Source organism: Pleurodeles waltl, chromosome 2_2, assembly GCF_031143425.1.
Source record: "Pleurodeles waltl isolate 20211129_DDA chromosome 2_2, aPleWal1.hap1.20221129, whole genome shotgun sequence".
Taxonomy (NCBI): Eukaryota; Metazoa; Chordata; class Amphibia; order Caudata; family Salamandridae; genus Pleurodeles; species Pleurodeles waltl.
The window spans coordinates 29,703,944-29,717,437 of record NC_090439.1 but is presented as its reverse complement, the minus strand read 5'-3'; the positions used below and the strand labels follow the sequence as shown (position 1 = coordinate 29,717,437).

General features: G+C 43.9%; 1 protein-coding gene across 1 annotated transcript in view; it reads right to left on the bottom strand.

Annotated features, from left to right (window-relative positions):
- The window catches only part of KDSR (3-ketodihydrosphingosine reductase), a 281,528-nt gene that overhangs the window by 154,360 nt on the left and 113,674 nt on the right, over positions 1–13,494 (bottom strand). The window contains exons 4-5 of the mRNA XM_069219441.1: positions 3,523–3,588; positions 17–112 (exon numbers count right to left, since the gene is read on the bottom strand). Coding sequence (XP_069075542.1) covers positions 17–112; positions 3,523–3,588 — 162 coding nt within the window. The remainder of the gene's footprint in view (positions 1–16; positions 113–3,522; positions 3,589–13,494) is intronic.

Here is a 13,494-nt window from a genome sequence, read left to right as displayed (position 1 = left end):
AAACTTTAAAACTTACTGCAAAATTATCAATGGCGATATTTTCAAAGTTCCCAGCAATCGCCAGACCAGCACAGTTTACAAGCATGTCGACTGGCCCCAGTTTTTCTTGAGCCTAAAAACATAATTATCAATGGATTTTTAAACAGAATATTTATTTTATAAAAGAAAAATAAAAAAAGAAGGAATGTTTCTGGAGGCAAGAATTTTGCACACTAATTAGCAAACACTGCAAGTAGAGCATGGCCCTCGTCTTTGGTCAGTGAGTCATGTGTTCATTGAAGTGTTGCAGCCTTGCATTGCTACCGAATCTTCAAAATCAAGGCAGTGATCTGAATGCAAGGGCTGAAGCAGTACAGGCCTGGCTCTTTGTCACCGCAGGCAAATACTACATAGGTGACGGCAAGCTGACACTGCATGCCCCACGTGTGAATGTGGTACCACAGTGATCTGTGGCATAGAACCTTCTTGTAAAGCCTGACAAGGATCAAGTTTATGTTGGAGCAAAATATGCTAAAAGTTAGTTTTTTTCTTCGATGAGGGGGATAAAATTTGTCCAGAACACAAAGTACTCAAAGTTACTGGGAAATTCTCATGCAAGTGTTTTTGCTTTCTTCGGACTCTAGGATGCTGGATATTTTAACATCACTCACTTTTTGGGACGCTTGCGGGGGTACACATGGACGTGCTCTCATGCTTATTACACTTATGAGGAGGCTGTACAATGATAAATAACACATAATAAAGCTGCTTTGTTTTGTTAGCAATGATGCTTTAGCAGGAAAAAAGAAGAAAAATGCAAAAGAAAAAAAAGACAGACCAGTATGGCACCGTCTGAGACAGAGGTGTCTCAAAACTGTTGAGTACACCAAACACTTCACCTGCCAGACTAGGGGCTGGGATCTTTAACAATAATCAATTCAATGTGTCTGTGCAGTAATAGTGCAGCCTCGCACTCTAGTAATTGAAAGTGCGAGATCACCATGCAGTTCCTCTTCCACTCAATGACATACATTTGCAACTATGTATGTATATGTACTTCACTAACATTCGGGAAATTCAAACCTCTAAGGGTACAAAGAAAACATATCTTGCTGCCTTATATTTGCCACTGACCGCTAATACGAAATGGGCATTTATAATAGCATCTTCAGTAACGGCTGACATGCCCCCCAAGACTAATTTAGACTGAGAATTTCCAGCCATACAACGAATACATTTAAGAAATGGATGTGAAGCATCGGCAGTGATAGAGCATTGAATAGGGGTAGTTTACTATCCAACTATCTTGCACAGAGGTGTGTGAAATTCGGGTAATTTGCTTTCATGCAACTGCATACAATTTTGAGAAAATTAAGCATAATTATACCCATTATGTGAAACGCAAATGAAGTTGCTCTATATAACACGAAAAAGCATCTACAGCCATGGCATTACATGCAAGGGGGGGGGGGGGGGAACAGCCACTTACGTTCTGGTTGTTCACATAGTGTCTGAGCTATTAATTTGCTGCAAATGCAGTGCAATGATGTAATTTAGCCAGGCGCGGGAGGGGAAAAGTGGCAGAGCGGTGCGTGGCGAGGGGGGAGGGGGGGACCCAAAAACATATTTAATGATTACAAAAATAAAACGTACCTTTTTTCAGCACCGCCGCATCGCTCCATCTTGCCTTGCAACCACAGGCTCCTAGCCTGCCCTGCGGCCAATCCTGATGCTGCTCAGAGCAGCATTAGGATTGGCTATGAGCGCCCAGCCAGGATGCTCCCTGGCAGAATGGGAGCATGTGCTTGCTCTCTCCAGCCCAGCAACACATTGCCTGATATGGCTAGCCAAACATACATGCGCACCGAGTTGAGTGCTGTGCACTCCCCCTCTGTCCCGGTCACGCCAATGGCCCGCCCCATTTATAGTAAAAACCTAATAAATTGAGTTTATCATGTTTTTACTATAAAAGGTTTTTCAGCTGCTGCTGGTGGGTGGGTGGGGGTAGAGGGGTGATGCTGCTCTGCCATAGCAGAGGAGCCTCCCTTGAATTTAGCATCATAAGCACAATATGAAATATGGCGGCAAAAATTATATTCCACCTAGGCCTACTTGTACAGCCATTTAGTCAGATGTTAAATAATAATAATAAATTCATTCAGAAAAATAATTAGCACATCTTTGACTTCAGCTAGCAATTTTTTGCATTTATGGGTGGAAATCCCAACTACTGATTCAGGGACTCAGGACATGCAAGTGTTTGACTACAAATTTCACTTGCAACTGTTAAAATATGCAGATATTACACACCCATTAACACAGGGGTAAAGGCAGGAAAAAGATGTTACCTGAGTGTCTGGGCTGGAGTTGGCCATGATCAATTCCTGAACATAGTTCAAGCCGTTTGACATGGCTGCTTCCACATTGGAAACACAAATAAACATATTCCTAAATAAAGTAGGAGTGTGCTTTGAGGGTCACACGGAGCATGAATGCCCCCATATCTAACAGCAAATGGACAAGAGACACCCCCAAAATGTGCTGTGTACCCTACAGATGCTGCTCTGTGCTAAAGCAGAGGGCAAAGGTAAAGGATGAGTTTTGTGATCATCCCTGCATGCAGTATTGTGCTTTCATGCGACTTTCTGTATCCCTGATATGAACTACTCTCCAAGTAACACCCTAAGAGCTGAGGGTATACGGCATGTGGTGGAACTTTTTCACCAAGCGAGACACTGGCAATCACGATAATGTTTCGAACAGAGCTATAATTCTATCAAGAGATGCTTTGTCTATTTATCAGCTTAAAGTTACAATGAAGGCACAGTTCATAATGGGTAGCAACCTTTAAAACTGAGGCATTTCAACACAATGCCTTTACCAAGCAAGGTAAGTTTATTCAAGTATCAATATATATAGATGAGGATTTAGGGGTGGGTATTGGGTAGCAACGGCAATTTTAATGTTTGGTGTGGGCAGGAGTATGAGGTGGTAAGGGTATTTTTAAGGGTTTAGCTGTGGGTAGGTTATAAGGGGTAAAGATGTTTTATGGTATGGGATGGGTAGGGTATAGGGGGCTAAGGGGTATTTTTAGGGTTGAGCAGGGGTATAGGGTGGTAATGGTATACTTAGGGTTTAGGATGGGTAAGGGTATATGGTGGTAAGGGTATTTTTTAGGGTTTGGGGTGGGTAAGGGTACTGGGTGGTATGGTTCATTATAATTTTTTTAAAGTGGGAGTTTGGGTGGTAAAGGAATGTGAAGCAAAGGCATATCTGTGGTAAAGGCATATCCGTGGTAAAGGCATCCTTTGTACTCTCATCCAAGTCCCTCTACGAGAACACATTTCTGTGTTTCTATACACAACACACTGTGGAGGTGACCCGTGGAGAAAACTCGGGTCAGTGTCCTGAAAAGTCATTAAAGCTGTTCCATCTCTAAATCAATTGAAGAATGAAAGTTCAAAACCAAGCGGAAATAGTACCATTTTGAAGATACCAAATGAAGAGCAACACAATCCTAAAAAAAGGGAAATGTAGTCCCACCTGTTTCATGACATTTTCAACTTGTCTGTACTCTTTGGATACATCAACAGATATACAAAGGACAACCTAAAAAACAAAAAACGAAGGAGTAAGATTAGACAAATGATTCTTACAGTGTGTAACTCTTAGGATACATAACTAGAATTCTAATATTTTGGCATTACAACAGATGGAATCAGTGAACGTGCCATTCAGCAGGACCCATAATACAATTTTAATACAGTCACATAGGATAGAGTTCCAAGAGCAAAGTAGGCAACTTCACCTAGCAAGTTATAATATGCTGCGCAAACTTCCCTAGAATCCTTCTCATCTAATCTTCAAACCTTTCATATTCACCTCCTGCTGCTTCATGAGAAACCGAAGATGCTTCTTTTCAAGCACGTTTTCGACCTTAGCAACAACCTCCCTTAATCTGGATGGCTATTGAAGACAACGGCTCTTGCACCCAACCCTCAGTCCTCTCAATCTCTTTCTTGCGTATCATGCTGGTATCCTTAATCCTGTGGCTATGTTTTAAGTGATCTCAGCACTCAGTAGTTTGCAGAGGTTTGATTCTTGAGTGCTACTAGAACAAGCTTGATATTAAGGACAAGTGCACTGCTCTGTTCAAAGACTAAAGAAAAACTAAATCCCAATCCAAAGATTTGAGAAGCGTTACAGCATATAACTCCTCCTTGAGACAGCAGGTGAGCAAAAAAAGGTTATGACTACATTCGGATCCCAGAATTGAAACACAAAAAAAAGGGAGAGACTGACACTAACTCTCATGTGATTCCTACTACATCTGATCCATAGGTTTCCAGGAGCACGTACGAAAAATAAAAAATTCCTATTTACTCACATGCCAGGCCATTTCCACAAGCGTGAGTGTACATATTCAAGACATTTGCCCAGACATAAGTGTGCACTGAGTGCAAGTGCACTTTCATTCCACTGATCAAAAGCAGCAGTTGCCAGAGCAGGAATTCTTGTATCTCAATTATCGAGTATAATCATTAAATAAACCCAGCCATTAGCCATATTGATCTTTGTTAGTCAACAAGGACAGATAAGGAACAATCATTCACATCAGTTACCATGCACACTGAAGTCCAATTGGGGTTTCACAGGAAACAACAGAGATTTGGTGTGGGTTTAAAAGGTTTTAATTAAAATTAATTCAAATCAAACTATTCATCTTGGTAAGTACTAAATTTAGTCATCATTGTTACAGACTTAATGCATAAGCCAACATTTAAAACGAGAGAAAATACAACATTAGTAAGAATTACACAAAATAGAGAGAGCATGCACTAAGTGTGTTCCATAGAGGAAAATCCTTGATCTAAATTTAATAAGGATTGGATATGAAGGGCATTTAATGTCAGCAAGCAAGGGAAGGTGTCCGTTTCAGAAACCCAAATGAAGGGCTCTGAAGAGTGAATAATACAAATATAATCCTTGAACCATTACTACTCAAATTAGCAAAAGCTCGAAAATATTCTCAGCTCTACATCAGTAGTCATCCCTAAAGTCTGCCTCTTACGTTCTGCAGCAAGCTCTCCGTACCTAGTCCCTGTGAGTAAAAGGAAAGCTCTCTGAAAGAAGGCAGCTATTTTATCTAAGAAACACAAAACTCAAATAATTCTACGAAAATAATAATGCAACAAATTGCACTTTCCCCTCTATTATGAACCAAGCAGTCTCCGGCAAACCAAATTTTGGGAGATACTATTACCAGCCAAGTAAAATGCATTTGAGGCCCAAGAAGTGCTCTACAAAACATGGAGGCATCTGCTACGAAGTTGTTGGTGAATTACACACCAATACAGTACTCAATGGCATGTTAAACTTTAATTGATCACATAGCATGGGGCAATGTGTTGTCCATTTTACTTTTTGTCTATATTCACTTTGAGGGTCTGCACAAATCCTTTACACATTGTTCAAACTAACTAAAATGTATCTTCAGTGACAAATCAGGTTATAAGCGTGGATTATTTTATTTTTTATATCAAAGTATAAATGACTACTATTTATTTCAACTGTACTTTGGGAGCCCATTTGGTGGAGTTTTATTTTGTCTCATGCCGAAAGTTATAAAGTGTTAAATGATAGTGCAACATTGCAAATGCCTACAATTTGAATGTTGGCGTGATTTGTTCGTCCCTTTCACAAACAATTATAATACACTTAAACGGCTCATCAGCATTTTTTAAATGGAAAATTTGTAGTGCAAGTACATGGCTGCCACTTTTAGTTTGCTACTTAGTTTTGAGATATTAGTTTGACATAAAAACTAATGCCCAGCACACCAGCGTACTAGCAGCCAGGTCTACTAAGATGTATAGAAAGTCTTTACTTTTAATGCTCTTCACTGGAAGATTGAATTCTTATTGGCACAAAGAAAAAATACTATAGTGGTATGCACTTCTGAAACCTAAAGACATAGTAAACACATTAGATTAGCTACAAAAATGAAAAAAAGTTTAAAGAATGGAAAGATAAAAGCTTCAGCAAATTAAAGTATTAGTGTTGGAAATGTGTCCTTTCTACCGGGGCACCCCAGATATTTGACTTCTGTTGCTGAACCAATTTGTGTTAGCTAAAGGACTGTGCACTTTACCCCTGCTAACCAGATGTTAAGTGCTTGTGCGCTCCCTTTTACACATGATAAAACAGGCATACACATGATTATCACCTTTAATTTACGGTACATGTACCTAGGGCTTCTAAGTTAAATGCTACCAGTGGGCTGCAGCACTCATAGGTCCACCCACTAAAGTAGTCCTGTAAAATATGGGCCCACCTGCCACTGCGATCTAAATGTACAGTTTAAAATTAACATTTCGACCTGGCAAAATTAAACCATTTGCCATGCATAAAAGGTAGGCTTTAAAAGCCCATAGGGCACAGCGGATGGTATTTTAAAAAAAAGGACATTCACAGTTAATGTTTTACATGTCCTAGCAGTGAAATATTTCCAGTTGTTTTTCAATGTAGCAAGGATGACCTCCCACAGACTAACACTGGTTAACCCTATTACATTTAGTAAGGGTGTGTATTCACTGAATTCCCTGCCTGAACTTTGTTGCAGCTAGCTGTGTCTGGGGTGGGACTGCGTCCCCCAGACATCCTTGTAGAGAGGCAGGCCTGTGGTCAAGAACTCAAAAGCACCAGAGGATTCCCACAGAGCAGGTGTGTTTTTGCTGCTTTTCCTGCCTGAACTTTGTTGCAGTTGGCTGTGTCTGGGGTGGGACTATATCCCCCAGACTTCTGAGTGGAGAGGCGGGGCCGGTGGTCAAGCGCTCAAAAGAGCCAGATGAGATCCGCAGCATGCACACACAGACAAAGACCGGATTAAGACCAGGCCCTTCTTCGCCAGTCATCAGCCGGGCCTCTTCTCTCGGTGCAATGGACTCAAATGCACAGTCTTTCTGGTAAGCCTCTGTGAAAGTGGTGTCTATCATTATCGAACTTGCTTAGCCAACTATCAGCTTTCAACCATCATGGGAAAAAAAAAAGACACTGGCAGCAGGTCCATTACTCCACATTTTAAAATTACACCCCTTGATTGCACGCAGGAGCGTGCTGTAAATGACATCAGCATAGAAATTGCACTCAGAGAGAGGAGGCTTTCCTTAGGCACCAGTAGCAGTCAGTGTGGTGGCGCAGGACTTAGACTGCTGGCTCCATCTCCCACATCTTGTTTAGATGTCCCACCTCCCCGCCAACACCTCCAATCCTGACGAAGGTGTTGAGCTCCTTATTCTTAGGGAGCACATAGTCAACTGTTGCACCCCAAAGAAGACCTAAGCGAACTGTCCACCATAAGCACTCTAACAAGGCAGATAATGCTGAAATTGTTGATGTTAGCCAGGAGGCTTTCCAACTGGACCTTTACGGACTGCTGATTCAGGGGTAAGACATATTTTTCAAGGTGCGTACTCTTTTGGAGGAGGGAGTGTGTGGGGGGGGGGGGGGCGGCTGAGAGGTGGGGCGGCAAGCAACTGTCTAGTGACACCATGATTCATTTAATGGAGGGCTATTTTGAGCGACTCAGATCATGGCTTAAATCGGAACATTCACCTCTGGTTATCGTTTAAAAGCTTTGGAAGCCAAGTTTGCATCAACCTTGTTGTCCCTTTGTTAAACTCCCTTTGCCTCTAATAGCACTGTTAGTCATCCTATTTTTTCAGCACACCTGAACCCGAGCCTGCCTCCTAAAGAGTCTCCTGTGGCTCAAAAGGGAACTGGTGTGGGAGGCGTACCTATGCACGAATCGAACAGCAAGCCGGCCAAATAGGACTGAGTCTTGAGATACAAGTGGAGGAGGACCAGCGGCTACAGGAGCTACGTTTCTCCATATGGCCATCATAGCTTCAATACAGCCGAATGGCTCCTCAGTGCATGGACCATGTCCCAAAAGAGTCATAGTAAATCTCCTGCCTGCTGTAACCCGTACACGGTAGTACTTATTGTGGTTCCCTCGGTTGAACTTTACAAAGAGGCTCTTAATAAATCCTTGGACTGGCTTGTGCTGCATAAAGGTTTCCCAATGATCCACACAAGAGACATTTTAATGGTGTGTAGGTTTGCCTGGATTGGTTCTGACTCTGGATACCCTGCAAGTGATTGTGTTAACATAAATGTCCGATTTCAGTTTTAAGCCTGCAACTTTTTGCTTGTCCCACACACGTCCCTTGACTTGAGGTTCCCTTGGGCTATTTTTATAAACCCTGATTCGCCACTTCCAGAAAAGTGCTTGCCCTTCAGAAGTTCCTACCAGTCAATCTAAACTTAGTTGCGATCATCAGCATTTGGCTCAGCTTAACCTATTTGATTTTAATACCATTGGCGTACCTCCTAGGGCCTTCTATTACGGCCCGCCACCTCTATAGCTAACAGATTTGGCGCACTTGCACATATCGATTAACTCAACAGTGGAAGTCTTTCCTACTGCCACAGATACTGACCAAAGCCCTACCCCCGCCCTCTCCCCCTGCCCCTCCGCCGCCCCATCCTCCCCAGGGCGAAACTGCTGGCCCTAATGTAACTCGTAAATATTCTCTTCTACACTGGAATGTAGCAGGTCTTAAAGGTAAACTAAATAAGTCAGATTGGTGGGCTTTTATTGACAAGTATGACATTAGCGTCCTGCAGGAGACTTGGGCCACTTCTTCCATTTCAGTTGACGGCTATGCCACTTATAGCGAAGCAACTCCTCCTCCTCACGGAAGGGCTATGGGAGGTCTTGCTTTTTGGGTTCCTATTAATTTTAGTGTAGACGTTACACGTATTGGCTTTGGGTCTGCAGCTTTTCCAGTGCTACAGAATAAGGACACTTTTTCCTGGTTTACCTTTTATTTAGTCAATTTGTATAACAATGATTTTGTTAAATCATTTATGTACTCTTTTTTACAGTTGTTTCATTTTCTTTCTGAATGGCAGTCCCTTAAGGGTGGTAAGACGCAGTTTGCCTACATGCTATGTGGTGATTTAACACCAAACTGTTAGGACCAACGTGGGTGGAGGGGACTCAGGAGGGGGAACCCATGGAAGAACTTAGTAATGCAAGGGGAATTGAGTTGGAAAGATTATATTTGGCCGAACATGACCTGACTGACCTAGATGATGCTCTAAGGGGGAGCGGGGCATCTTCTGCCTTCATTCAGAGGACAGAGACGCCCATCTACTATTGATCACATCTGTGCACCTAGGAACCTCATACAGATTGTCATTGATGGAGAGGGTGTGCTGACTGAATGGGGTGGGGGGCCATAATGCCTTATAAGTTTAGTAGGTCTAGGCCTACCACCATCATCCCCACACACAGCAAACCACAGATGGGCTAAGGTTAGTATGGCATCTTAAAGATCCCTCAGCAGTCTTGGGCCTGCTTCTGAACAGATATCAGGGGTTATTTCTTAGCTGCTTATCAGCAGCCAGTGGCAGTGTATTAGCTCCATTTGACACCTAAAGTCTGGCCATTACACAATTCCTTATCAAATCCTTGTGGGCAGATAGGGCTGACCCATGATGGTTTGAGGTGAAATGCTCACCAGCTAACTGACGACGAAAGCGAGCAAAGGTGGCCTCTCCAAGAATTGTGGCTGAGGTTCATTCTGCTTGCTACGCATACAAGACCCCCCTTAAAATCAGGAAATGGGAAATGCTGGAATCCGCAGCTGTGGGCAAAAACAGTAAATGATTTGGGGAACAATTAAAAGAATTAGAGTTTTAAGACCCCCCGGCAATCCCCTACTGAAATGTAACATCCATCTAGAGAAAAAGCAGAGTTGCTAAAATCTCTACATAGTAGGTTACATAAGGCACCACCTATAACAGCATTTTTATCCTAAGCAGAACTGGCAATAGGTCAGAGCACAGGTGGTAAAGTGCCCAGCTCTGACGGGATCCCAGTCAACCTCATAAGATGTAATGTCACCACCTGGGGTCCTCTGATTACTAATGTCTTTAACCGCTCTCTGAATATGCATTTTCCTCTTTCTTGGAAACTTTCGACTATCATGCCCATCTTCAAAAAAGGGCCACTGTATGTCCCCCAAATGGTATTGGCCAATACCTTTATTGGACAGTACAGCCACAATAACTGGCAAGGTGATTTACAAATGTAAGATATTCCTTCCCCCTACTAATTTGGGTTTCGTCCAGGGCTGGGCACAGTAGAGCAGTGCGTAAATCTAAGCTTAACAGTCAACAAGTATGTGAATGCTAAGCACTGCCCTCTGTACCTGGCCTTTATGGACCTTTTTATATTATTCGATTCAGTTAAGTTTTGGCTGAGGCCGCTGGATATGGGTGTCTAATCTGCACACTGATTTGGTAGCTAATATGTACCTGAACCCAATGGGGTAGTGTCCCCGGAATTTCGCCGTAAATGCAGACTGTGCCAAGGCTGCATTTTCGCCCCTTTACTTTTTATTTTCTATATAAATAACCTTTGCTCTTATTTAACCTCTAGTTCAGTTGAAACCCCTAGAGTTGCTGATAGCCAGGTACCCACACTGTTATACTCCAACAATACAGTCTTATTAGACCAGACCCCCAACGGTTTCTGGGTGTTTGTGGCCCACTTTGTTCAGTTTATGTGTAGTTCTAACACAGCCACAAATGACAGCAACTGTCAGCAGATCATGGCATGTGGACCAGGCAGAATCAATACTCAAAGGCTTATTATTCAGGGCCAGCCTTTGTGCAGTGTAAAAAAACCTTTTGTTAACTGGGTGTCATTTTTAACTCCTCTGGCTCTTGGCAGTCCGAGCTAACCAGCTCATAGTTCAAGCTCAGTAGGGTCAACCGGAGCTGGTAAAAGTATATAACCACAATGTGTCCCGGCCGCTACGTATGGGGCAGGAATTTGGGAATACCACAACAGCTCTCCCCTCCAGCTTGAGAAAAATCGTATATTCAAAAGGCTTTTACAGCTACCACAGACAGCATCCAGCTACATCATTCACGGGGAGTTAAACCCGCGATATATTGAAGATAGGGTTCGACTAGTCCCTCTTTTACTCATCATCTTGGACTGTGTTAGTCTGGAGTGAGGGCGTGCCGTCCCCTGGCTAAGTAATATTTTTAGAACACGTCAGGAGTTGGGATTAGAATCCCTATTCATGCATTCTGAGAGTACCAAGAAAGATGACAAACTCTGAATAAAGCGTCTCTTCTGGGAGTTTTGCAAGGAAAGAAGGCTGCAAACCAAGATAGCGAAAAGTACTGTGTTTGGTTTTTTATAGGTCTTTTGCTAGCTCGGATTCTGCTCCATATCTTTCATTAAATCTCAAAGATTGGGAGAGGTCCCTCCTTTTCTGTCTCAGTACTGGAACGGTTTGGCGGCTTCTAATCCCTTGTTGTCAAACTGTTTTTTTGGGAAGATCAGCCTTGACTTGTCCTTGCAATGGTGCCTATACGCAATCGCTTTTACAGGTTTTTTTGCAATTATATATAGCCATACACTTCAATTTCTTCTTAAACTCACTGGGGCATCGCAGATGCAGAAAGGCCCTGTATCACTTGCAACTACAGAACACACCGGATATGGTTTTAAGGTGTGCTCTTTTCTCAAAGCTGCAGTATGGCTGGATACCCACTCAAGATGTATTGTAACTTTGTAATACCTACTCAACGTGCATTTTAATTCTTGGGTATTTCAGTTAATTTTATTAGTTTGTCCTAATAATGTGTATTTTCATTTTAGGGGTAGGGGGTAGCGGGGTGGGGCCTCAGCTTTGAAAGGGGGGTCTTGGGCTTAGGAGTCGGAGGGTGGGTGTTTCAGCTTGCCCTTGGAAGGAGTGGGAGTGGGCTTGGGAGGGGGGGGCAGAAATCAGGCCTCCTACAAATTTTCTTACTGACTGGGGAAGGGGCAGGGGACCGGGAACAAAGGATTGTGGAAGAGCTTGAAGGGGAAGGTCTGGATCTGGGGAGGCCACAGGAATGTTTGGGGGACAAGACGGGGTGGGCCAGTAGGTTCAAATCCGTCAACACAGGAAAAGTAAACCTTTTTAGGTACAGGTGGAGGAGCTTCAGACACAGTTTTGGAGTGGAGGTTGAGGGGGTGGTTGTAGGTGGTGAAGGTTTGCAACAAGTGGATGCAGGTGCATGCTGAGTCAGCTTATGTTTGGTGGATGAATGTTAAGTGGATGAGTGTGAGCGCCTGTATTGGGAAGAGGGGGGTAGAAATAGTGGGAGAAGGCTGGCAGCCAGTGTAGACTGATGATGTGGTGATGTCTGTTGGTGTGGTGAGTGTGCTGCAAGTGTGCGTGTAGGTTGACGTGGTGAGTGCAGGTGTGGTGTCTGGGGTGCATGTGTGGATGACTGCTGTTGTGGTGACTGTGCTAATGGGGCAGGAGCAGAGACTGAGGGTGCAATGCACGTGGCTGTGTGTGGTGAGGTGACAGGGAGAAGGGGTAGGGTAGTGGATGTTTTCTTGTTTGCAGCTGTATGTGAAGTGTGTGCATGCTTGTCATGGGACGTGTGTTGCTTGTGTGTCAAATGAGGTTAGTGTGTTGTCTTGGATGTATGCTTGACTGCATGAGTGGGTAGGATGTGTGAGGGGAGAGGGCTGCTGCAATAGGCAGTGGTGGTGGGAGGGGGACAAAAGACCAGGAACACTGGCTGCCTTCAAAGAGGAGGCCAGAACCTGAAAAGATCTCTGTAGGCCAGACATGGCACAGTGAATGCCTTCCAGGTAGGCATTGCATTGCTGCATCTGGGACCCTCCTGGGAGAGCGGGCATGGGCAACTCGGGGGAAGCTACTGGGAGGGCGGAGCTGGTACGGGAGTGGCGGAAGATGGCAAGGATTCGGTGATCCCAGAAGGGTTCACCACCAGGAAGCTGCCATCAGAGGAGGTATCAGAGTCACTACCAGAAGTGGTACTCGCCTCCCCCTTCGTGCTCCCCTCGCCCTCCAACCCACTGGTCCCCTAGGCATCGGTGATACCTGCCACCTATGTCCTGTGGGCTGCAGCATCCCCACTCGCCCGTGCCCCTTCTTCTTCGCCTGTTGATGCTAATGCACACAAGGAGACAAGTTGACAGAGGGTGGGGTAGAAAAAGAAAGGGATGCAGGCTGTCAATTACAGTACACATATGATGTAGGCACAAATGCAGTCATGCACATCCCAAAAACTATCCCTCACCATTACCAACTCCATTAACTTCTATGGAAAGAAATCCAGCTCCCACACTACACTGACATACTGACGGTATATTGGCAACCACATCACCATCCAGTCCCTACATTGCCTTACAGATAGACCATGACAATCTGGGAGTGATCCAGTTCCACAAAAATAAAAATAAAATAAAAATTGATGAGGTGGTACATCAGATCCACAGGCTAACCTATAGGGCCCGTTACATGGCCACATTCTGACCCAAACCCAGATAACTGCACAATCCATATGACTCATGGGGCCAGCTGCGTGCCCACACCCGCCAATGACCCTGATACTACCTGCTACCCA